The sequence below is a fragment of the Sturnus vulgaris genome, chromosome 11, assembly GCF_052056855.1.
Source record: "Sturnus vulgaris isolate bStuVul1 chromosome 11, bStuVul1.hap1, whole genome shotgun sequence".
NCBI classification, from domain to species: domain Eukaryota; kingdom Metazoa; phylum Chordata; class Aves; order Passeriformes; family Sturnidae; genus Sturnus; species Sturnus vulgaris.
In genome coordinates, this window is record NC_142253.1 from 128,789 (window position 1) to 155,483 (window position 26,695).

The following is a 26,695-nucleotide window of genomic DNA, read 5'->3' on the forward strand; positions in this document are numbered from 1 at the left end:
GAGTCGGCATGTAAAACAATAAGGCTGCCTGATTCCATCTTTTGTGGATAACTTTAGAGAGTAACATCTTATGTAAAATATGTAGGTAAAAAATGCATAGGGAAATGCTAACTGGAGAACATTTCCTTGGTGCCATTTATAAAGAAAAATTAGAGAAAGCTTCTTTGTAATTTTTCACTGATTTAATTCTGAGATGGAATGAAAGGTTTTAATACATAAAATTTACTGTGGTCATGAATATCTTCAATGTTTTACAGATTGTGACAGATCAGCAAACAGGTCAGAAAATTCAAATAGTGACAGCAGTGGATTCAGCTGTGTCTCCAAAGCAACAGTTCATTTTAGCTAGTCCAGATGGAACTGGTGCAGGAAAGGTGATCTTGGCAGCACCTGAGACATCTAATGCCAAGCAGCTTATCTTTACCACCACAGACAACATTGTGCCAGGCAGAATTCAGGTAAATACAATAATTTAGATAAACCATGGAATTTTGGGTTTATTTTTTTTTTATTTCTAAATTAAGGCTAAATTGCTTTAAGACCAACTGCAGTAGTTTTCTCATTATATGGATCAGACATACGAAGTTTAGACTTCATTGTTCAATCCTTCATAAATCCTTCAGCCTTCACCTACCTCATGTATTCCATGGCACTAATTATCCCTTGTCATGTGCTCTCATTCAAGTTCCAAAGATAGTGCCTGTGAGAAGTGCCAGGATTTCTCAGTCTGCTCAAGATTCACAAATATACAGAGATTCAACTAACCTGAGCAAATTTACATGTGTTCATACTTGACATTCAGTATCAAGACACTGCAATAAAGCACCGTTGGTTTTTTGTGGGTCTTGAGCCTAATCTACATGAATAGGAGCTTTGCAAAGCCAAGGATGTAAACAATAATCTACCTCTCGTGAAATTTCAGATTTCTTCCTAGCAGTCTTAAAAAAAATAAAACAACCAAAAGAAAAGAAAAAGTGCCTGGTGCCTCTTGTTACTGCTACAATAAAGAATACTTTACAGGAAGAGTAATTTTTACGTAATTATTTTTAAAATGGTATTAACAGTCTTCTAAAGCTAATTTTTACATGCTGAATAGGATATCTGACATTACAGAGGGGTTGAGTTTTTAAATTTTTCTTGGTTAAATGTAGTGTTCAGAACAGCAGTTTTGGAATTGAAGGCCTTTGGAAGCTAAACTGTTTCTATGGTGGATCTGAGCTCCAGGCTATCCCCTTTGAAACAAACATCCCTAATAGCTAGAGAAGACATAGATGGGAACAGCATCTGAAAGTCATCTGTCATTGGCTAAAAGATAGCAGCTGCTTGAGAGTATTTGCAAGAAGGGAAAAATACTGTTGATTGCACAAATGAGGAAACGTTTGTACTAAACAAAGCTAGCAGTTTTATTTGTAATTTGTTTTGATATGACTGTTTCAAAACCCTCACTCTTGTCAGTAAGAACTCCCATTAAATTGCATTTTATACTACTTAATTTAATTCCACATTCCATACTTATTCATAATCCTTATTCATAATCATACTTATTCATAAATCCTCCTCCTAGCTGATACACCTATTTTGTTCTATTGGCAAGCTTCATATCTGGCTAATTACATCTTTTTGTTCTGGAATTTTTCTTTAGATAGTGACAGACTCTGCTTCAGTGGAACGTCTGCTAGGAAAAACTGATGTTCAGCGGCCCCAGGTAGTAGAATATTGTGTAGTCTGTGGTGATAAAGCATCAGGTAAGGAAGCCTACAAAGTGGTATTGGAGAAACTTGCATGAAAGAATAACTGGGATGAAGAGATGATTTTTTCATGTGCTTTAACTGATTTTAGTTATGCTCATAGAAAAAGCAATTGAGTTTTTAAATGGAAAAATATAACATACTCTGTATCTATACACAAAAAATAGCTAAGCTCTGCTTGGAAGAATATTGGTTTTTTTCCCTTGAACTGAAGCATATGATAAATTGGCTGAAAGACAAGATAATGATTCAATCCCTTCTGGTAATTGAAAAAGACTACTTGAAGCATGTAACCATGAAATAAACATGTCACCTAAAAATGTCTAACTAGTCCAAAAAAAGGCTTCTTAGTGTTCTCTACCAAACTTAACACTTTCTAGTAGAGTTTGTTCTATCACAAAACAAGGCAAGCAGAGATCACGTGAATCCTCAGTGTTTCAGATTGATGCAGTAACCAGGAGTCTTAAGATTAAATTTTTATATTAGTCAAGGGGTGTTTTGTGCTTTCATCCTAGAGAGATACCAGAATTAATATGGACAGGAAATTTAAATGAGGATTGCATTTTAAATTTTGGTGTAAAATGACTTATTTTCTGAAATTACTTGAGCTCTTAGCTGGTATGTTCTCTATATGTATCCTATGGTCTGTAAGAGCAGACAGAATTGTATCTGTACTTAAGCAGATTGGGAACTACACCTTCATCAACTGCACATTCAGAAATAGGCTGAGCCTTCCTCTCTTCTCTCCACTCTCTCACCAAAACCCCTGACAATAAGTAAACCAGAAATATCTTGTGATACTGTCTTAATGCTTTCATGGTCCAAAATGTTGGTTACCAATACAAAACAAATTTAAAGAGTGACTTAGAGTGTTTTACTTGCTTTAAATGAATATTTCTATGCTAAAATATAAGTAATTTCCAACTGATAACAACATATACGTTTCCTAGGTCGTCACTATGGTGCTGTCAGTTGTGAGGGATGCAAAGGCTTCTTTAAAAGGAGTGTAAGGAAGAATTTGACCTACAGTTGCCGTAGCAACCAGGACTGTATCATCAATAAACACCATCGGAATCGATGCCAGTTTTGTAGGCTTAAGAAATGTCTAGAGATGGGCATGAAAATGGAATGTGAGTGTTAAGTACTCAATGTGATATTGTGCCTACCAAATAGCAATTATGTGGACTACCACTTGTTAGTGTGTTCTTTCTGTTTTGGTATATGTTGCTTGAAGGAAACAGAACTTTTCAGCAGCATCTAGTGCACCTTTCTTTCATCACTTTATCATTTTATGTCTGAGGTGCAGTAGTGGTTTGTTTTGAACCATGTCTCCAAGTACTGTTGACTTTGGGGAGCCCAATTACAGCCTCACTTAGAATGCATGTTCCAAACACAGTGTATGTTTATAACAGAAAATATTTTGATATGGGTTGTCATGAATCTGATTCTAATATTCTGTTTTGAGAATCTGCTTTCCTTCCAGTGTATTTTTGCAGCTCTTTCAACCAGTGTTAGATAGTGATAATCTTTCAACCAGTGATAGTCTTTCCCCCCCTCTTTTTAAATTTTTGTTAATTTGATAATTTGTGAGCAGTGTTTTGTGAGGCATTGAATAAACTGTTATAAGTTTTAAAATATGCTTTCATGTTTGTATGCAGTACTGCATACATTTCCAGTGCTAGCAGCCAAGCACTTGTTTCAATATATTTTTGTTTTCAGTTTCTATCACCTGTTCTTCAATTTAGCACTAGGTGAAACAATTACAAGGTTATTTTGTGATCTGATCTAATCTAAGCAGGGTAAGTTCCAGCCACTGAGTTCAAGGGAGGCAGAACTTTAAGCTAAAGCTTTAAGCTAAACAGGGACATAACTGTTGTATTTGCACTCTGAAACTCCAGACCTGTTGTGATGATTCTGGTGCTTTGCACACAATGTGTTGAATATAAGACGAGACGTTTGTACAAGAAAAAACTGCCACAGTTCCAGAAAGCAGAGCTTTCTTATCCCAATATTATTAGGGTATATGTTTACTGACTTCAGTGGCTTTGGGTCAGGCTTCTGATTAATTAATATGTATTCACCAAGTCAATAAATCTGATATGCCAACTTTTAAGCCCCTAAATTTTGCTAATAGTAACAGTATTAGCAAAAATAAAATCAGGAACAAAGTAACTCTTGCTGGTTGAAAGGATAACTTCCTGTAATGTGTTAAATAATAGTGTTTTAATAATATAAAAATGCACTTTTCACCTGCTTTAAAAGTTACAAAGTAACTGCTTCTTACTATTTTTTATTTTAAAATTTGCTACACTTTTTCAGCACTTCAGAGACTGACTTTAGTTTGTTTCAATTCTCAAGTATAAATATAGATTATGAAAGGGTTAGTTTTAGAATACTCTTCCCTAACTGTCTGGAATTAATGGCTGTGAATGAAGTGTATGTCATGCAGAGAGTATCCCCCTCGAGGAATTAACCTGCATTTCTCAGGTAACTTGCCTCTTCTGACTTTTTCAGGGTTCCTTCTGGGTTTGCATTGTTTTGTGTCATCCAGATTAGGAGTGTGCCTAACATTTAGATACAGCTGTGCAGCAGTAAAAAAAAATAAACAAATTGAAAACATAATCTGTAGAATCTTCCATCTTATCAAATGCCAAAAAAAGAGCAATATTTTGTTCCAGATCAGGTAAAACTTGAAGCAAAAGATCAATCTGTCACTTTCTTAGTTAAAAGTATATATAAAAATACACATACTCGCAGATATAGTAACATCAGAGCTTGTGTTTCTTCGCTCTTGGTATTGAATTTCCAGTTTTGCACTGAGCTGGTGCACTATCATAACTGCAGGAATTTTACTTACTTTCTGTATTTTTCATTTGAATTATTTCCTTTCAAATCTGTCTTTATGTAGCGGTTCAAAGTGAAAGAAAGCCTTTTGATGTGCAACGTGAAAAACCAACCAACTGTGCCGCTTCTACTGAAAAAATCTATATAAGGAAAGATCTTCGAAGCCCTCTAATAGCAACTCCAACGTTTGTGGCAGATAAAGATGGGACACGGTGAGTACCTCAGTTCCATGCCTCTTCTTTCACATTACTTGTGCATATTACTTTGCAGTCATGCATCTATTCTTTTTCCCTCTGCTCTCAGAGGGCACAGAAAAGAAGTCTAATGCACACATCATCTGTTTCCATTACCAAGGCCAATGTAGGTTCTGCTTCTCCTGAAAGTTTTTATGTCTGTGTACAGGTATGTGATTTTTCAGTTCAGAGCTAGCTCTTGTCCAGCCAGGTCAGAGCAATGCAGGGCAAGTGGATGATATTCAAGCAGAAAGCATGTAGGCTAATGCTGCAATGCATTCAGGTTAGCACTTCTCTGAAATCAGATCTGCAAATGGCAGGGCAGACTCGGGCTTCCTTCTCCTTGAGACAGTAGTTAGGGAGACTCAGTGACTGCTGATTCAGATCCCAAGAGACTGGTTTCAATGATAGCAAAACAGCAGCTTCCTTTTACTATATGGAAGAAACTCCAGGATGGTTCCTGCACTCTCAGAAAGCTCCTTAGGCAGTTGGTGTGAAAATGCACATCATAACAAACAAAGGCAAGATTTCTTTTTTTCTGAATTGAATAAAAAAGTCTTGGTTAAATACAGCATTTTTAAAACTGTAGTTTATGAATGGTTGAGAACCACGTAAAAAACTGGGTTTTATTATTCAGTTTTCATACAGGGGGAAGTGTGTGTGTTTAATTTTTTATATACGTATTCTTTTTTGAACAAATGACACTGCAGTTAGGAAGTTTGTGCTGCAGGTTTCTTGGAGAATTGTTTTTCAGAGTTCTTGTTTGAAACAAGTACTCACAGACACATTTGCTTCTTAGAAATTTCCTTGAGCTACAGATCCCTTACAGACCTATAAACAATACTATAGTTATTAAGAACCACTCTGTTATTTATGTAGGATTCAGATTTCCATGATGCGTGACAATTTGCTGCGTGTGTGCTCACAGTGATAGCTGTTAGTGTCAGAGCCCTTGTACTGTAACATCCTGCACGTGTGTAATGTGTGTCAGCATCGTGTTATGGACACTTGGAGCATCACATAAGTAGCAAATAAACGTCTTACTGACTGCAAAAACTTTCCATTTTCTCCCTAAATTAGACACAGCAGAGGAGAAGGATATTTGGTGAAAAAGCAGCCGAAGTAAAGGCAGCAGAGATTTTATGCAGGCTTTGATTACGTGACTGTTTCTAACCATATTCTGGAATGTAAAAAATATTCTTATGACTTTCATTCAGTGCTGGCTGTTGTCTTGCTTGGAATACAGAGTTATGCCTTCCTCCAAAGTCTAATATAAAACTAGAGCTACTAGGTGACTTCTGAGACCATGAGAAGACAACAACTCTCCTTAAAGCAGAGCAAAAAGCAAATGAGAAGATACACATTTGGGAAGTTATCATTGTTTTGCACTGGAAATGAAAAGATATTTCAGTCTTTGTCTTTCAAGCTACTTTTTGGGAACTATTTCAGAAAGACCTAAGTCCTGATAAATAAACTGCAAGCTTCACTAAATGGTTTATTTAAAAATTGGTAATTCCTTTTATGCTGTCACAAATTGTTATGCATTCTTCTGATTAATGGAAAATACTGTTGACCATCAGATGCTTTATGCTTTTGAACAGGTCGGCCGGTCTTCTTGATCCAGGAATGCTCGTGAATATTCAGCAGCCTTTGATCAGGGATGATGGTACAGTCCTCTTAGCTGCTGATTCCAAGGTATTACTGGCTCACTTCAGTTCTGATCATATCTATTCATTTGTTCAGATTACTTTATCTATTGTATATAATCTCAAACAGTTGTTGCTCTTGAGAAGATAAGGTGGAAGTTTGAAGAACTGTATGAATGGATGTAATAAATTGATCGGTAGGATTGTGGTTTCTTTTGGCAGACATATTTCTGCAAAAGGTCAGCCACAGGTAGTTCTCCATATGATGTCTCATCTGGGACTAAGATTGATAATTAGAATAGGATTTAAAGATAATTGGGAGCCATTGTTCTTCCTGGCATTTGGGAGGAAGGAAAAGGTGTGTAGGGGAAAAGGAACAAAAAGAATAAAAATGGGGGGAATTATATGTGATGTATTAATTATAATTTTGATTTACTAATACAGTGTTTCCTTTTCAGGCTGAAACAAGCCAAGGTGCCTTAGGAACACTAGCAAATGTTGTAACATCTCTTGCTAATCTCAGTGAGTCACTAAATAATGGAGATACTTCTGAAGTTCAACAAGAAGAGCAATCTGCAAGTGAGATTACACGGTATGCGTTTATATTTACACCTTACTTAGTAATTTGTGTTCTATGTGGTGTATCCTTATATTCATTCATTAAAGGAATTTGGCATTGTTACACCAGAGAGGGTACAGATTGCCCCTCCTTTGAAACATAAAATTGGTTCTTTAGAAATCAGTTTTGGCTCTTGGCCTCTTGTGAAGAACTGTGTCCTGTGTGACAAATGTAGTGGTCTGAAGCTAGACCAGATTTGGTTCTCAGAAAAATAATAAATGACTAGTTTGTGACCTTGAAAAACTTTGAGAATAGCAACATTTCAATGCCATTTTATTTCACAGGAGTGTTTTATATAAGCTTCCCCTATGCAATGCTTGTGACCTTAGCTCTGCTCTTTAGGGGTCTACATTGCTGCAGATTTATTTTTGAGATTGTGCTGCCATAAAATCTCCTGGTAATGTAGATTTATCAAGAGCTTGAAGTCTTTCTTTTCTTCATTAATGAAAAATAAATGAAAAAGGGGCATAGAATATTAAAATTTCCAGCGCAGCTTGAGATTTGCAAGGCTGGGAATTTTTTTTGTTGGATGTTTTTGTGAGGAGGAGACAGGTTTGTTGAATTTAGCAGTATAGGTTAATAAGATAAAATATGTGAACTCGGTACTGTCCACTGTTTCTCAAAATTATTTTTAGGAGGAGCTTAACTGTCGTGGTTTAGGAATGGTATTCTCCAATGTAATGTTTACATTTAAACAATGCTGCCACTTGCTCCCCCTCTAGTCAGATGCACAAAAGGCAGAGACCATGGGTTGAAATAGGAACAATTTACTGGAGACAGTAATGCGACTAGAAAACAAACAGTAACAGCAAAATGAAACAGTAATAGCAACAATATTAATAACAAAATGTGTAAGAAAATAAACTACACAGAAAAGCAGCTGACAATAAACAAATACCAGCCCAGTCTGCCCACTACTCCGAGTGGATGACCCCCCTCCTCTGGGGGGCGAGAGAGAGAGAAGGACATTACTTAAGGCTCTTAAGTCTCTCATTTGAACTCTTCAAGTGAAGTGAATTAATATTGTAAAATACGTGACACTGTAATGTCAGCTTATGTCAACCGCTTGCTTTCTTTAAAGCAGAAAAAATTTATAAAAATCTGTCTCCCAAAAAACATCTTGACAAAAAAGTGGCGAAGGACTACTATACCATAATACTGTCCACTGGTATGAAATTGGGGCACCAAATTCTTCTTTACATGCAAGGTCCATTAATCCTAAGAGAATTTACAGTGATTTATGTGCGTAATGATCCAGCAACAGCTTGAGTATAAAGGAGACCTGGGACCAGTCTCTCTTGTGTTACTGTCATAAGGCTTTGAAGGCTCTGTCTGTACTGGGAGATTAGGAGTGCCTGGCCATATTTCATCTTAAGGGAAAGGAAATTCAAGCATATTGTCTAGAAGAAAACTACACTGTTCACTGCTCCAAAAAGCTGGAGATCAAAGATGGGGACAAGGACAAGGACTTTGTTCTTCAGAGTCCATCTGGTCTGTAACCCCCACTGAATCTGTGAGAAGGGAGAATAGTGAATGGTGAGTGCAAGAGGAGTGTTGTGGTTTAAGCCCAGTGGACAACTTAAGCCTCACAAAGTCCCTCCCCCACCAGTGGGACTGGTGGTAGAATCAGAAGGGTAAAAGTGAGAAAACTTGTGGATTTGAGATAAAGACAGTTTAATAGGTGAAGCAAAAGCCACACACTCAAGCAAAGTAAAGGAATTAATTCAGTACCTTCCATGGGCAGTCAGGTGTTCAGGCACCTCCAGGACAGCAGGGCTCCAGCACGTGTAACAGTTACTTCTGAAGACAAACACCATCACTCCAAACATCCCCTCACTTCCTCTTTCTTTCCCCTTCTTTGTATACTGAGTGTGACATCACAAAGTATGGAATAACCCTTGCATAAATTGTGCTCAGCTGTTCTGGCTGTGTCACCTCCAAGCTTCTTGTGCACTCCTCGCTTCCTCACTGCAGGGAGGACAAGAAGCTTTTCCATTGTGCCAGCACTGCTGTGCATAACAAAACCATCTCTATATTATCAACACTGTTTTCAGTGCAAATCCAAAACACAGCCTCATACTAAAAACACAGCGAAGAAAATGAACTGTATCCCAGCCACAACTAGCACAGCACAAGGCCCCTCTACTAGTACAAATACTAAGATAAAACTATCAGAGCAGGATTTACAGTACGAAGTCCTTCCCTTACAGGGGAGATCTTTTACCAGCAATACATGGGCACATCTATTGGTTTTATTAATGCCCAAAGGGTACAGAGGGACCAAGTTGTAATGAAAAGTCTGACCTTGTGCCAGCCTAAAGAGTTACTGGGTATGTTGCCTCTAAGTGGAAATGTTTTATAGCAGTTAATTCGAGCATTATGAATTTTTTAAGATCTAAGGAACTCTTTCATTGTTTACTTATTTATTATTTTTTAGGGCATTTGATACTTTGGCTAAAGCACTTAGTTCCACAGATGGTACAACAGCTCATAACTTGGCAGATGGCATGGATCCTACAGGAGGAGGGAATATTCATGTAATCAGTAGAGATCAGTCAACACCAATTATTGAAGTGGAAGGACCCCTACTTACAGATACACATGTCACATTTAAAGTATGTGCTTCTTTAAATGTCTTACTAAACAAACTAATGCTTAAGATGTATGAGCTCCTACATAATTTCTTGTCTCGTATTCCCAATTTGCATTCCTTGCCAGTAGTAATGAGTTATTTAGTACAGTTTTCCTTTGACAACTTTTGTCACACTGTTGATTGTGATGGACTATGAGAGTAGTTTGAATGTTTTTGCCAGTTATTTCACCAATGATAAAAACTGGTTTATGTCTGAACTATATGTATTGTACTGTACTTTTATTTTTTGCAGCTGACAATGCCCAGTCCGATGCCAGAGTACCTTAATGTACACTACATCTGTGAGTCAGCATCACGACTCCTTTTCCTCTCTATGCACTGGGCTAGGTCCATACCTGCATTTCAAGCTCTTGGGTAAATGGACATAATCTGTTTGAATGGTTTGCTTTTGAATGAATTTAAGCACTGATCTGAACACTTCTCAGCTACTTTGAACTTTTTAGTTATAATATCGTTTAATTTTTAATGAGTACTTTAAAATGTGTGAAGACTATGCAATATTTCCTGCTTTGGAGAATAAAATAGAAGATGGTAGAGGGGAGGGAAACTACAATATCTGATGTTACTGTGGTTACAGAAACTAAAGCCAAATCAAAAGCAAGCATTAATTTGTAGAAATTAAATGCTTGCTTTTGATTCCTTGCTAAAGAATTGATGAGCACCATTTCACAAATAACCTGAAATGGTTTCCCATAGTCTATAATTTCTTTTCGCTTCTTGAAATACTTGTACCATGCTAATATATGCCTGTTACCAAAATGTTTTGCAGTAGAATAATCTTTATTATGAATTGTTATGTATAACATAATTACACATAGGGCAATACCAAGCTGATGTGCAACCTACCTAGAGTTGTTTGATTTTCTGTTGTTTGCAGGCAGGACTGTAATACGAGCCTTGTGCGTGCCTGCTGGAACGAACTGTTCACCTTAGGCCTGGCCCAGTGTGCACAGGTGATGAGTCTGTCCACTATCCTGGGAGCGATTGTCAACCACCTCCAGAACAGCATCCAGGAAGGTATGGTACCAGTCTGCTAACCATACAGGCACCTCTGAATCACATTGTTCACAAGGTGTTTCCCCAGCAGTGACAGAATTGTTCACCAGGAACCAGGTGAAGGTGAAGCTTTCTCTTGCACAATTATCTTTTCCCTGGTCATCTACAGTTTTGTTGCACTGACCTCACACAGATAGCTGTGGGAGAGAATTGTCCATAGAGGCAAGGTGGTCTTCTGTGCCTGACTGACATTACACAGAAAGGCAGTACATCCTAAAATACTCCTTGGATGTGCTTGCAGAGTTTTCTTCCCATCCAGATGTATGTTTTTTCCTCTTAGAATAATGATATCCTCTTCCAATCACACCAGACTTTCTCCTTCCAGATCTTTCCTTCTCCTCTTTGCCGTGTGAAAACACAGCGTTTAACAATTATCACAAGTATATTCTTGCAAGTATAATGGTTTTGGATGCTACCATAATGCAATAATGATTAATGTATTTTGAAGTGCCCTTGAAGCATTAAGCAACCTAATTTCTGGACACTCTTAACAAGATGTATGTAATTTTATTTTTTAATTCAATGTTGGTCAGTTGATAATGATGATTATATCTAGAATAGATGAAAATCTGTTTTATTTGCTTTTTTTAAAAAATTCTTTAAAGGCACTTCCAAGCAATAGGATTGATTAGCATGAAAATAATATTCATTTTTAAAAGGAGGAAGAAAACAATACTAGCAGCTTTAAACTCTGCAAACAAAGTATAATACATGAAATCTACTTTAAATTTGAATGTGCATTAAGAGCGATTATAGAACACTATTTGGTACCATTTTAAAATAATTTTTTATGGTGTCAGTATTGTGCACACAGCAAAAATTAGAAAATAGGTTTTTACAGAGGAGAGTAAAACAGATGTATTTTTCTAGAGCTGAAGGATATTAAAATTTTTTTCCATCTATCTGGTTTGTACATTTCATACTTCTACAATCAAATTTTAATCTACTTTATTAGCTTCATCATGATAAAGTAAATTAGACTGAAAATTGATTCTTAAATGGATAGTATGCTTTAATTGCTTTCATAATGAATATAGGGTTTTTTCTTGTTTTGGTTTTGGGTTTTTGTTCATTGGTTGGTTTTTGTTTGTTTTTGTTTGTTGTTTTCTCATTTAGGAGAGCCTGGAAAGTCCCAAAATATGACAGAGTGCTGCTCCTTTCCTGCAGAGAGAGGCAAAACTTGAAAAGATCAGTAGGGAAACCTGCACATTGAATGTTCTGTGCAGAGTTAGGCTTTTACTTGATACCTGTTTCAGAATTCCACCTCCATTCCAGGCAGTGACTTTGGGGAGGAATAAGTGATAGGGCTGTTACAGCTGGTTCCACTTCCATTCTTGTGCATCAAAATTGTAAAAAAATAAATTTTTTCTATAACCTGTACTTGCAGTCATACTGTGTTACCTGAGACCAGCCAAGAAAAGAGGATCATTAGTGTTATTTATCTATTCTGCAAAGTTATCATTTTATGTTGTGTATTATACCTTCAAAATTCAAAACAAAGTAAAGAAATTTCAGAACTTTATCTGGGAACATATTAGTGATGAGGCTACCTAGAAACTCTGGAATTCAAGTTCGCTTTTCCTGAGGTTTTTCTGGACCATGTTTTCCCACTTAACACAGGAATAAAAACATTACATTATGTCTGTCTTCATCCATATTGAGTAACTAAAAATTTGTATCAGAATTAATGATTTAAGAAATGTAGATTATGCTTGCATTCTTATTTCAAAACTGTGCAAAAAACGGTTCTTCCATTCATTCAAACTAATTATTGCAGTTCCAGAAAATAGATCAAATATTAATAAACTATGTCAAAGATTCAGTTTAAGGCACATGAGGTCTAAGCAATCCTATGCACTATTAGCTGTATAGAGAAAAAGAAAATATTGAAATTAAAATTATATTAAATACTAGCATTGGAGATTCTGACTGGAATAAAATTATTCTAATGTGTTTTTCAAGGAAAGGTTTTATCCCTCATGAACTGGCTTACTTCTGAAGTTTGATAATAGTAATTATATATTCAAAAATTGTCTTAATATATTCTCTAATGTTTTTATTCCTTGACTAGTTTGTAGATAGGCAGTCTAATATAAGGATTTCTATTTACCAAAATAGAAATCTCTCCCTTCCTAGTTTAGCAGCTAATACCACTCACTCGTAACATAGCTATAAATCAAATGCATTTTTAAAATTGAAATTTTAAGATAGATTATAAACCCCATATAAGGAATGTGATCTTTCAAATTATAGAAGAGCCTGTGTACGTGTATTTCAGTGAATTTACCCCATCAGATGGGAAAAAGACTATTTACCATAGCTAATGAAAAGGTCACTCCTAAAAGTACCCATAGAGGAGAAAGCAGCACTGTCATTATTGTTCTTGCATTCACTTTTGGAAAAGGTAATTCAATAATGTTTGATTTTAAAATTAGGGTTGCATGTTAGCATTTGCTTTGTGCTTCTGTTTATTCCCAGAATCACTCTAGCCATTTGTAGAAAAATGTACCATCATTTGAGAGTCTCTGCTCAGAACAGTACATCACTGGAAAAAGTTTGGTGTGGCAGATTATGCTGTCCTGGCAAAATTACACAGAAGAGTTAACATTCTGTTTGCTAGCCCTGGGTCTGACTCAACTTTATTAATTCACTTTCATAATAATTCAGGCCATCCTTATATGTTAAGTGGTTTTTAAGACAGCAAAAGACTTGCAAATAACACTTCACTTGGTTTATATAACTTTATTTGTTAATATATTAGAAATGCTTGAGCTCAGATGACATAGTAAGCAATATCTTTTTGTAGATAAACTTTCTGGAGACAGAATAAAGCAAGTCATGGAACACATCTGGAAACTTCAGGAGTTCTGTAACAGCATGGCCAAGCTTGATATTGATGGATATGAATATGCATACCTTAAAGCTATAGTCCTTTTTAGCCCTGGTAAGGAATTTAGTAACCATATCTTTTTAAATAATAAGCCTTAATATGTCAATTTTTTAGCATTTTTAAAATGAGACTAATGTCTTGATATGGGACTTATCTGTTAAGTTGCAGATAGAACGATTGTTTCATAGTTTATCACAATATGTGTTTTAAAATTACTTCAGAGCAACATATCCATATTATTTACAGTTCCAAGCTATCAAGTGTTTCCTGATCCACCCTAAAAAGAATAGATTCTCAAGTTACCTTCAGCTGAGAATCTATGATTAATAAATTATCTGGAATTACTAGCAATATTAGTGAGGTAAATGGTGAGGAGGATTAGAAGAAATGCATTCTCTTAGTGACAGAAAGAAATTCGCTTCAATTTTAGTATTTTTAATATACTTCTAAGAGGAACAGCTGAAATATGAGCTGAAATACCTATTTTATATGAAACTTGCACAAAATCTCAAAAACTGAAAACAGGCTATCTTGTATTTGTTACCAAAAAAAATGACGGCAGACAACATAGTCAAGTGTTCCTGAAATATGAGAGTTTACTCAAAGAAAACACTTGAGATTTTGTGGAATGATTAGGTAAGGACATTAAAGAAATTGGAAGTGGCAGTCTTTTCCACAAAGGTGACCAATGTTTCTAGGACACACAAAAGTGTCCTTAATCTAAAACTGCTGACAGGCTGAGTAAAACGTAAACTATTCGTTTTGTATATTGTTATTGGTGTGTTTGCTTGGGGTATTTTTGCTTTGATAATTATTTTTCTCTTTGTAATAAAACTTAAGTAGAAGATACTGATGTCCTGAAATGTTCTTTTTGAATTTTTTGGGGGAGATTGTCCCATTAGAGTTAGGTTTATTAGGGGTTTTGTTCAGGTTGGAAAAGCAAGAAACGATCCAAACTCAAGGTAGCCGTCCTGTTGCAAGGGTCAAGCAGTTTGGACACAAGAGTGAAGGTATTCTGACATAGTAAGATAGGTGATATTTTGTGAGTTTGCTCTTTTTTTTTTTTTTTTTGATCACATGGCTGTCTGAGGAGCTGAGCCAGCTGGAATTAAAACATGAGACTTGAGAAGATTAAGACATTGATCTGTCAGGAAAATGACCCTAGCTACTGCTTAGCCAGCCTAGTTAGAACAAATCACAGAGGCGAACATTTTTACATTTAAACAAGCAAAGTTAAAAACAAATTCTGTGTTGTTGCCTGGTATGCACATACAGACTTAATTTTTGTCCACTTTCTTATGGATACACACAGCTCTAGAGAGAAAAGTGAACAAGCTAATTCTGAAGCCAGGAAGTAAATGTTCACCTGAGTGATTTCCTTTATACAGCTAGCATGTTAAACATCACAATACCAGAGAAATATTGAATTAAATGTGAGAATCTTATAAATACATTTATTTCACAGTGTATAGGGAAACAATCGACATACAGAAATGTTTTGTTTCTTTAGATCACCCTGGTCTGACCAGTTCAACCCAAATAGAAAAATTCCAGGAGAAGGCACAGATGGAATTGCAGGACTATGTACAAAAAACCTATCCAGAAGATACTTATAGGTATTTCTTGTCTAAAGTACCCAAAGTAATGTTGTGGGCTGTAGCTAACAAAAGTACAAAATAATATCATTGATGTTTTTGACATCTGGGGTTTGGGGTTTTTTTTTTGACTGTTGATGAAAAAGAACTAAAACCTAATTCATAAAAGCAAGCAGGTTTGTTTAAAGATATGTAGAAACAAGAATAGCTGTCTAACTTCCTCCATGTAAATTAAATTTATTAGTTCTTCCTTGGTTTTTGAGGGGTTTTTTTTGAGACTCTCATAGTCATGTTTAGAAAAGTAAACAGACTTACTTTTTTAGAAGTTTGGGGGATAACTACTTCAACGAACTAATTCACACTGCTTCTCTTTTCAAGTTAATATTTTAAAGTCTCTGACAACTAAAAGGTGATTATCATCCTTGAAATGTTTGTCAAGTTTCATATGCAGAAAAAATGTTAAAACTGTCAGTTACAGCCCTTGGAAAAACAAGGATTACATATAGCAGGGAACAATAACTATTTCTCGAACTTCTGTTTATAAGAAATTCCCACATCCTGCTTATTTTATTCGTTGCCTTTTTTTGTTTGTTTGTTTGTTTTTTAATTTCCAAGGACTTCTTAAATTATCTAGCTTTTGTTTTTTTCATCTCTCAACAAATCTGTTTGTTATGTGTTAGAAGCAATTACAGTATTTTCTAACAATCTTCATCAAAACTCAAAATTCATCAACGCAATGATTCTCTGCACTATTGGGGAAATTCTCACCTCTGTCTAGCAAGATATACTAGAACACGTGAACATGTTCTTTTTTACTGAACAGGTGAAAGGTATCCTCATGTAAAGGAGCAATCCCATACACTTAAGCACTGTCTGAGGCTGGGGTAACGAAAAAGAAGAAAAAAACCTGTCTGAAAAAGACAGCTTCTCCCATCTCTGTTTTCTGCACTGATCTTACAGAATTAACACTGGTGCAATGAAAATAGGATTCTCTGCCTCAGAAATATCCTCAAATCCCACATTTTCCATGTACAATTGAATCCTTCTGGTTTGATTAGTGAGAGCTGAATATTTACCATAAAACTAAATATAAAATTTGTTCCATACACTTACTTCTCATAAAAGTGTCTCAGGGAAGAAAATCAAGAGTTACATTCCCCAAGCAGTGTCCTGTATTTTAACTAATAGTGTCTGTATCTGCACAGTCACCCATAGACAAGTTTAGAGAACAAATCTGATTATTTCTGAGCAATTGAGTGCTGGCACAAATTGAGATAGGAAGCAAGTGTTACAATTTTCACAAAAACAACACATAGGTAGAATCTTTTTGCCTTGAAGTTTACAAGATATATATTAGCAGAATGGACCTTAGGTATTTTCTCCATAAATATTCAAGCATTTTCCAGAGCACCTGTGGTCAAGGCTACCTGAGGTTTGCTATTACATGGTTCTGGTTCAGAAAATTTTTTGGTTTGGCATTTGTAATGTACATCTGCCATATGAACGACAGCAAAATGCTTTCATCACTGTCCTAAATTTCATATGCATAGGAAGTCTAGCATTTCAGTACAATCACTTCATTATACTGGATATCTATTAACATCTTGGTAAATAAAACACATGGGCAATTTGGCAATATTTATGCTTAACAGTACTTTCCCCCAAATTCCTTCTCTCGTTAGAAGCAGGCTCTCTTCTGTTTATGTACATCCAGCCCTCTTCCTGCTATATGATTTAGCATGAAGTTGCTAGGCAACCGAGGACTGTGTTGTTTATGGCTGAAATTTTAATTAAGCATTGCACTCTTAAGATGCCACAAATGTTCACACCAATCAGTATGAATATTATTAGTCTCGGCATTGTTCATCCAGAGCTGGGAATTCCAAAAGCAGGCCAAGGAAATCGTGTGTTTGTACATACACGTTCTGCCCACAGAGGGCATTAACAGGGCCCTTTCATTGGAAAACTACAAAGTTACTTGGCTTTCATTTGGCTTGCAGGATAGAACAGTAACCCTTCTTTTCGTGGTAGCCAATTAGCTTTAATTGCCTCTTTACGCCTATTCATGAATTATGGTAATAATGAAGGCAGATCTAGCTCTTTAGCCATAGAGTGTCTTAAACTGGTCTTATATGTGTTTATAATCCACTGAACTTCTTTTTCAGGCTAGCCCGGATCCTAGTTCGCTTGCCAGCACTCAGGCTGATGAGCTCTAGCATCACCGAGGAACTGTTTTTCACAGGTCTCATTGGAAATGTTCCCATTGACAGCATAATCCCCTATATTCTCAAAATGGAAACAGCAGAATATAATGGTCAAATAACTGGCACGTCTGCATAGAGGGAACAACGTCATTTGAGGGATGGAAGTAATTTTCACAAAAACCATATCATTACAAAGTTAAAAGAGTAGTGGTTTTGGTATGTGCAGATAATTCCAACTTGTTATCAGTTTCCTGACAGATTTGTCTTTTTCTGATGTTGACAAAATTTAAAGCAACTATTAAAAGACCTGCTATAGGACCTTTCCTGCCACAAGGAATGTATTTGATGCCTTTCATTTAAAAGGCCATAGGTTACTGAACATACTTTTCACATGCTTTGTATTTAGAAACTATCAGTGGTTAAAAAGAGTTTTATAATATCAGAGTAGTAATAAAATTACCTTAAAAAGAACAGTATGTATATATTTTAAAATATCCTTGGAATGAATGTCTAGCAAATGCCAGGGTATAATACTAGCACTTTGTAATCACTTCTTGTCAGAGCAACAGTGTCATCAACATCCTGCTTATGAGTATGGAAAATGAAAAAATGCATATGTCCTTAATCAAAATGCTAGTGATTTTTGTAAAAATGTACAATACTAAAGGAGACAATCATTTAATTTACAAAAAGTCACTTTATGTTATGCATGAAATATTAATGTGGATTCTTAAATCAGATACCCACATTATATGAAACTATATCTGTTAAATTAGTGCAGTTGTAATACACAGTACAGTGCAGTCATGGTTATTATTATGTACTACAGGAGTTCCCCACATTAGAGAAAAAAAGTGTTCGTCACAATAATGATTAAATATGCAGGTTCCTTAAAGAGTCTGTTCAGACAAACACAATCATGACAAATGCTATTCTAAGAAGAAGCCTTTTGACTTCAAGGCAAATCAGTCATTAACTGGAAGAGCATTAATTTTCAAATAGAGCTGTGTGATGCTCTTTGAGTATGCTCTTTGTATGCTCCAACTTTACTCCTTTTCTCTGTATTCTGAACACCCTCATAATGTAGCCACAGGGTGGAGTTTAAGACCTGAAATGTATAGAACTTCTGGTTGTCAGCAAGAATTTATTACAAAGCTCTCTCACTCTATTTCTCCCTTCCTCACTGAGCACTCCCAGTTTTCCAGTGCTCTCAACTTTCCTGTCACTCAGTTTGAAAACAGAATATAGTTAGGATTTACTGTCACTCATGTACAATTGCAGTTGATGAGTGATACACCATGGAGATATAAAATGAACTACTTTTTAATTGTCTCAAGTGATGAGCCATCAACACGTTTGCTAGTAGTACTGGCCATTAGCTGCTAGCATAGATTTCATTTTAGTATAATTTATTATTATGGCTGTTCAGTATTTTAAAATCAAAGATTTTTTTTAAAGTCATAGCAATGAATACCTTCATTTGATCCTGGTTGATTAGATGCATTAATTATTTTAATTATTTGTGTGTTAGAGGCGTTCTTACTTTCATAGTTTTATGTGACAAAACTTATCTAATGATAACTTCAGCACTTTGGTTTTTCTTCTGTTACTGTTATTTATTTAGAAACATCAACTAGGATGGTCTTTGTAACTTTTCAGTCTAAATTGTAGCCAAAAGACCTTAAGCAGCTTTAGATGAGGTTTCTAAAGTAAACAAAAAGACTTCGTATACTTCATGCTTGTTAGGAGGCTGACATTTGTAGCACTTACTGTGACACAAAAGACTATTTAATTTTAGCTTCTGTATGCATTAAAGTCTTCTACAGTTACTATTTTTAGCACATCCAGAATCTTTTCTCTGAAGGGTATTATAGAGTCCAGTGTCCATGCAGACATTTGTAATACTGCACTTGTATCTCTCTCAGCTTTTGCTATAGCAAATGAAATTGTCATATTGTTCATGCAATGGAAAGTTGCTTTCTACATGTGAAGTCAGCTGAACTTGAGCTTTTAGTATCAACCATTTGATTGTAGTGTAACTGCTGTGAGATTGTGTCAGCATTTCTGCTGCACAGCCCTTATGTTAAATAAGGGTATGCAACTTAAAAATTAATGGTGATATTAACATCAGAATCAGTAGTTACCTTGGAAAGAGTAGTGACTGCTTTTAACATTTAAAATTTTATTGGGTTATGTCACTGTTCTACAAGCAGAATGCATTGAACTATTGTGATTTTTTTTTAATTGCCAAAAGGATTATGGAACTTAATTTCTTTAAGTATTTCATAAAAACAATTTAGCAGATAAGAAAGTGTTTCAATGGTAAATTAAATATCCCTTAGCACAAAAACTAGCCTTTGGAGTATTTGGTTTTAAATCTCAATACACACCACCTAGCTTTCTCTTGACAAACATCATTTCAATTTCCAATTTTTCAAGTGAAAGGACCCAATTGTTTTGTGTGAAAATTTGTAATTTTTATTACTCTGATCATAACAATTCAGGAAAGAAGATAAAGGCATTATAGTCTTTTGGGAACAAAGAGATGACATGAAATAAAATGTAAAATGTATGCCTTGCATTACATACGTAAATTGAAATAATGAATATCATGCAGCTCTGTTTACAAATAAACTACACTCCCCACAAGTGCAAGGCCACATGATGATATCCTTGCTCAAACCCTGGTAGTTACATACTCTGCAAATGGTCATTAAAGAGTTTATTAGGGATAAAATATTAATTTGTGTAAATTGAGTAACAACCATGCAATCCAAAGTTATGCATGCATTTAATAAATGAAATGAAGCAGTTCCATCCTAAAGATTTGGATATTACCACCTAAAAGCTATAAAGCCCCTCTCTGTGTAGCATCATTCGTGTGATTTGCTGGCTTGCAGAGCTCAGAACCAGGCTCCTTCGTTCTGATGCCATTAATAAAAAATACTCTCTCTAACTATACAGTATTTTGATTCCAAGACTAACATTTTGGATTCTAGAAATCTGAACATAGATGGGTGCCTGGGCTATTTCTTCCCCAGGGAAAGGGTTTGGTGCTTTCCCTCTTAGAACTTCACAAAGTTCCTGTTGGCCGGTTTTACCAGCCTGTGCCAATCCCTGTCAGTGGGAGCAGGACCCTGCACACAGTGCAGCAGCTTTGCACTGTCTCTGCACAAAGTAGTGCAACACCAACATAGTTCTTGGAATTTCTGAGGTTTGTTCCAGCCCTCCTGCAGTGACTGGAAGATGGTAACAGGCTAATCTTAGTAGATTTACTGTTAAATTTATTTCGTTTCTTTTCTCCTTCGAAAGTGCAAACTTTCCCTTACGAGTATGGGACAGGAGAGTTGTTTATTATTGTAACAATTTGTCTCGGTTTGAAAGACAGGTATTTGCTAAGGAAAGGCGAGAGCCCCTTTCCTGAGATGCAGAGAGCAACCCCCTCCCTTTTAATTATTTTAGTTTCAAATCAGAGGCCTTCAGGCAGGAGATGTGGGGATAGGAATAACAGTTCTTTACTGGTATCCAACAAGGCAGTCGGTCGTGGTGCTCAGCAGAGTGTCCGGAGGTAGCAGGGTGAGCTGGGAGAGCAGCAGAGCGATGTCCAAAGGCAGGGAGCGTGGATCTCAGTGCTGGGATGGTGGGGGAGATGCCAGAGCAGAGCCCAGGTTGTCTTCCCACTCCACGAGCCAAGCAAGAGAGAGCCCAGCTCCAGACCCCCCATCCACCTTTCCTTTCCCCCCATCCACCCACCCCCTGCGAGAGAACATGATCATTCCTAAGGTGTAGCCACAACTACTTAGCATAACAATGGGAGAAATTCCACAGAAAGAAAAGGGAACAATTCAACCCCCAGCACAATTATTGAAGAACTAATTTTTGAGTATTAAATATTGAAATAGCTTGTTTTCATAAAGGTGAAATTTAAATGCCAAACTTGTTTTTACAGAACTTGCAGTCAAAATATCAGTCACAAAGTGATTCTAAGAAAAGTTAATCTCACTAGAACTCAGTGCCAAAATTTATTATTTTCAGAATTTCTGAGGGTCTATTCCTGCTGCTCTTGAAATGAAAATACTTTAACTTGGCAGAAATAGAGTAATAAATTATCTGATTAGATTTATCTGAACCTGAGCAAACGTGTATACTAGTCACCATTCAGACAAATGTTAGAATTCTGTGCTGACTGAGACTGGGACATGATAATGAAGCAATGCAGGGAGTGATAATGAGGTAGTAATGTCCACTGTGCTTCATTTATTTTTCAACTCTTATGCAAAGGAACTGGATTTTAATCTTGTAGATAAAAAGCATTTGGGACTAGCTTTGTCGTAATTATTTTAATTGCACTTGTGACAAATGCAGGAAGGTATACACTTCCCCTTATTTACTTACATTGGACTATAGAGTCAGAACTAAGATCATGTGCAAAAGTAACCTCGCTCTGCCTATTTACATTACTTATAAATTAGCTGCAATGCTTTTGGTGTCTGTGGAGTTACTCTGGAATGAAACTGGTAGAAGAGGAAAAAATTATTTCCAAGGAGAGATCCTTCTAAGAAGTCTCCTTACCAGACTTAGCTGCCTTAAAATGTTAGATTATTAAGAAGGCTTAATTTTCACAGCACTCTGGGGCAAGAAACTATTGTTGCTCTCCACTGATTAGCTGGTGTCATTTGCCAGGTCTCCTTTCACCATCTTCTGAAGCCCTTGGTTCCCCAGCCAGATGCCTCTGGCTCCAGGTGTGTGTGCAGAATCCAGCGGCCCTGCATGGCCATTGCAGTTCCCTTTGGCAAAGGGCACGTTCTGAGGCTGCATTAGAGAAACCAAGTCAGGACTGAAGTTCCCAGGTGAAATCAGTTTCCTAACTCCTGTTTCTCCTTTGGCAGAGACTGTAAAACACTTGTGTGTTTTTTTAATTGTTCTGTATAATACACAGGACTCACAGATTCCTGAATTATTTCATTCAGGATACTGCAGGTGTCAGTAGATTTTCCTGCCCATTAAAGTTCAGACAGTAGTTCAGGTTCTTTCCTGATTACCTGCTGTTTAATTAGTAAAAGGCAATTAAAAAAAATAGCACCAAATAGCACAACTAGCAAAGGGTTTCAGGAGTACAGTTTAACCAGGAAGACAGAACTGGAAGTGAATGGGCTGAGGGTACTGCCCAAACAGTGACAAAGCAGCGTCCTGCACTAAGAGCACCAGCCAGGGCCCTGTTTGAATCAGGTGGAGTGAGCAGTAGAACTGGCAGGTCAGTCAGACACACAGATGTACCAGCACCTGTCTACTGCATGATACCATCCCGAAAAGAACAAAAATGTTCATTTTCTATTTGTGATCCGTTTCTGGTTACTCTTAACAGTCCAAAACCAGGGAAGGGTTGGGGTTTTTTTCCTCCTAGTCTTGTCCATAAGAGGAAAAGCAGAAATGCCAGCATACACAGGCAGATTCCCACCTGTTCCCAGGATTTGCCACACTGGCCATACAGACATAGAAGAGCTTTTGCAGTAGTTAGCTCTGGTGATAAGCATGGGCCAGCTGTGACAGCAGCACACAACAACTGCAGTCCTAACACCTTCAAATATCCAGGAGGGATCAGCCAAATGAGGGCATGGTCACCCTAGGGAGGAGAGTGAGAGGCAGAGGAAGGACAAATTGCCAGTATCTGCTGGATCTTGAATGACTTGGAAATTAGTTTAGAGACAGTTTTATATTAAAAATTACCAAGAGGGGATGGCAAAGCAGAGACAATGAAAACATTTACTTTGTGCACCTTTTAATTCTAAAGTCATTTAATTCTGAGACATTTTAACAGTAAATACTCCTGAATTAAGTTCAGGTTTATTGTTTCATGCCATTAACCCTTCTTGTTAGATAATGCTACAACCCTACTTCAGCTGCAATCAGTGTTATCAACATATAGGAAATTATTTGTGAAAAAAAAAATAGAACATTATTTATACTGGGGTTACAAGTTAAAGTAAAACTCTTTGTAAAGTTTAGATGCTCTAAGTTTAAACATCTAAAGTTTAGATTTTTTTTTATTGTAAAGTCCTGCTAAGTTCATCACAGGTAACACTGTTGTAATATTTCATAATCCCCACAACCTGTTCAATCCTCTCAGTTAAATGAATAAGCAATGGCTTATTATTGTTAAATTCCTGCCTGTCTTCTTTCTTTTTAAAGGATTTGATAGAGTTGTACACGTCTATTTTGTGCCTCCCACCATTGTGCATTTCTGCATGTTCAGTTCTAGAATTCACTTGAGCAGCTGATGAATATGTACATAGCTGTATGTATGTGTGTATGAATGTATATGTTTATACCTCTCCATCTAAATATATTCTGTACAGTGTATAGAAAATATGTAGTGTATGTATATATGTACAGATATGGAGCCATTATTCATCCATTCTATGTGCTAAAGTTTTTTATTAATTTGCTAATCCAGAGCTTCCTAATTTGGTGAATCCTCACAAATTTCAGAGCTTTGCACGTTTTTTCTAAACCAGTCTGAATTCACTGTTTGCTGTTCAGAACTGGCAAATATATTCCATGAATTTTCTGTCTTTTACATTATTCTCTTTACCTTTTCTCATTTGACCTATGGAAGTCTGCCAGTCAATATTTAATTGAGCATATAATGCCTGTTAAAAGTAATGAATAAATTACTATAGCCATAGAGATACTCTCCTGTTCATACTCATTCTCTTCCAGCCTCCTGAGATACTTTTATAGAGTTTATTTTTTATGAAGCTTGGTAAGAGACTGGGGTTTTTTTGTTTTTAAGTCTTCATCTGTGGTGAATTGAAAGTAAACCAAGCTGTCATTTATCACTGAAGTGCAGCACACAGAACAAGAGGTAACGGATGGTGTTTAATAAATCAATATTCATATTGTCATGGTGATCACATGGAACCAACCTGTGAGTTAGAGACTGTGTGCTCTGTTCAGTGAAACAGCAGCTCAGGTACAATGGTAATTAAATAGTAGGGACATTGCAGGTAGTTTATTTCTTAGCAAGCATCAAAACATCTTCAGGATTTTCACAATGCATTTTAATTATATATTCACTTTCCAAAGTTTTTCTCTTTATTTTTCAGCCTAAACTGAACACAGCTAGTTGTTTGATTTAGTTGTCAGACTAATGTCCCTTTCCACATTCTGTCCTTTCCTGGGTCTGGAATCTGTGCAGCTCCTGCCTTGCCTGTGGCAGTCCCACTGTCCATGTGGGATCTGGGCACACAGGAAGTGAGATGTGGAGTAAGACGATTTCTTATTCATAATGAGGACTCAAACATGTACATTATCCAAGTATAAACGGTCTTGGTTTTTTCCCCTTTTGATGAAGTTAAAAAGGAAGCCTTCCATAAAATAAATCTGTTAACTGTGGGTTTTTATAAAAGCATTTCACAGACCATGAAGGGCAGTAGTTCAGCAAGTCTTGTTTCTGTCATTAAAAAAGTGAAGTAGGATTTTCCGGGCATTTATTTCCAACTTTTGTGCTCACTGCTGCAAAGACTTGTGTATATTTAATCAGATAATAAGACACCAATCAAAATAATGTGAACTTCATGCATGCTTAAAGTGAAGCATAAGTCTGAGGAAAGTTTGGAAAGTTTGCTATGGAAAATGCTGAGGATGTTCTCTTTCTTGGTCTATTGGTTAGTGAGCATTTGTAAGCTTTTATTTCAAATACAAGAATAAACTTGTAGCATTTCAAAACCTTATTTCTTTGATTTTCAGCTGGAAAAATATTTAAATTAATGTCAGGAATTTCTGTGACAGATGGTCCTTCCTTGGTGTCTGGAGAATTGGTGCTGTTTGAACGCTTGCTTTCCTCTTTAAAGGTGGATAGAAACCTGAAAGTCTGTTAAAGTCTCTGTACTGCAGGAACAGTTTTAAATTTAGGAAGCCAATTGGTGCATTAATCAAGATTGAATCTGTTTAAAAATTCAACTGTGAATTCAGAAAAAAAGGGCAAAGTTCAGTGAAACTGAAGGTGTTACATCCACATTTTAATTGTTTGTATTCTGAAGGACAAATGTGCTCAAATTTAATGACAATAAAGACTCTGCAATAATACAACACAGCTCCTTTTATGATATTTTCATGATTGTGGGTTAAAGTAGGACTGAATAATTTCCAAACGAAAAGCACAGTCTTTAAGAAGAAAGCGTTTTACTTACAAACTATATATGTTAAGTTTTTAATATATGGAATCGAGATCAAATGTTGGAATATTTTTAATAATTAACCTGTAGTCTGAAATACACTGGAAGCCAGTGTTCATAGTTTCCTAACTCAAAACTGCACACTGTTGTATCTGTATTGGCATACTAGAGAGTACTGAGCTCCTAGAAAAACAGCAAATTTTTATAAAAGAAAGCATCTACTTTCAATTCCTTGGGATATTTTCTGGAAGTCTCTATTCCTTATTATTTAGAAAACTATTGTTTATGCGTATTTTAAAAACTTTGTAAAAGTTGTTAATTTCTCACAGCTTCTTTTGTGAAATCAGTGTTGTTGTGTATGATAGCATTTAAAAATGATAGCATGTTCTTTTTTTAAACTAAATTTCATGTCCAAACAATGTCTTCAGTCACAAAGAGGAATTTGCATTGTTGTGTTTGTATATAGAGTATTGCAGTGCATGATCTAGCTTATGCATTTTATTAAATGCTGTTGTGTCATTATATTGTTGAGGTTAATACTAGTGGCTCAATGAGGTTTCTACCATTAAAGTGAATTACAAATATAACTGCATTCTTGAATTTTATTTTGAAGTTCTTTTAATTTCCTCTTGAACAAGAGCTGTCTAAGCCAAATACATAGTTTACAATTTTTTAGGGAGAAACAGTATTTCACCTTCACCACAGTGATTTTTTTACAAGAGATTTAACCGGCTCTCGTAGAGAAAAGAAATTCCATGAACTTCCTGACTAGAAGGAGCTTCTCTAGGAGGAGAAGGTTTTTCCTGAGATTTAATTTCGCCTCCAGCAGATAGGTTGTCAGTGCTGTGCGCGGAAGCCTTCGCGCCGCTCCCGCCGCTCCCGCCGCTCCCGCCGCTCCCGCTGCTCCCGGGCCCCGCCCACACCCCCGGGCCCCGCCCACATCCCGGGCCCCGCCCACATCCCCGTGCCCCGCCCACACCCCAGGCCCCGCCCACACCCCCGGGCCCCGCCCACATCCACGGGCCCCGCC

The 26,695-nt window shown here is 36.5% G+C and overlaps 1 protein-coding gene across 4 annotated transcripts in view; it reads left to right on the top strand.

Annotated features, from left to right (window-relative positions):
- The window catches only part of NR2C2 (nuclear receptor subfamily 2 group C member 2), a 36,926-nt gene extending 10,674 nt beyond the window's left edge, over positions 1-26,252 (top strand). The window contains exons 3-14 of one of the 4 annotated variants that reach the window (XM_014874233.2): positions 258-458; positions 1,643-1,745; positions 2,699-2,878; positions 4,657-4,804; positions 6,427-6,520; positions 6,930-7,063; positions 9,528-9,705; positions 9,976-10,097; positions 10,621-10,760; positions 13,606-13,743; positions 15,200-15,305; positions 17,450-26,252. In XM_014874233.2, the coding sequence (XP_014729719.2) occupies positions 258-458; positions 1,643-1,745; positions 2,699-2,878; positions 4,657-4,804; positions 6,427-6,520; positions 6,930-7,063; positions 9,528-9,705; positions 9,976-10,097; positions 10,621-10,760; positions 13,606-13,743; positions 15,200-15,305; positions 17,450-17,624 (1,719 nt within the window). In that variant the 3' untranslated portion in view covers positions 17,625-26,252. The other 3 variants (XM_088171204.1, XM_088171205.1, XM_088171206.1) reach the window with 3 other exon arrangements.
- The last annotated feature ends 443 nt before the right edge of the window (positions 26,253-26,695 follow it).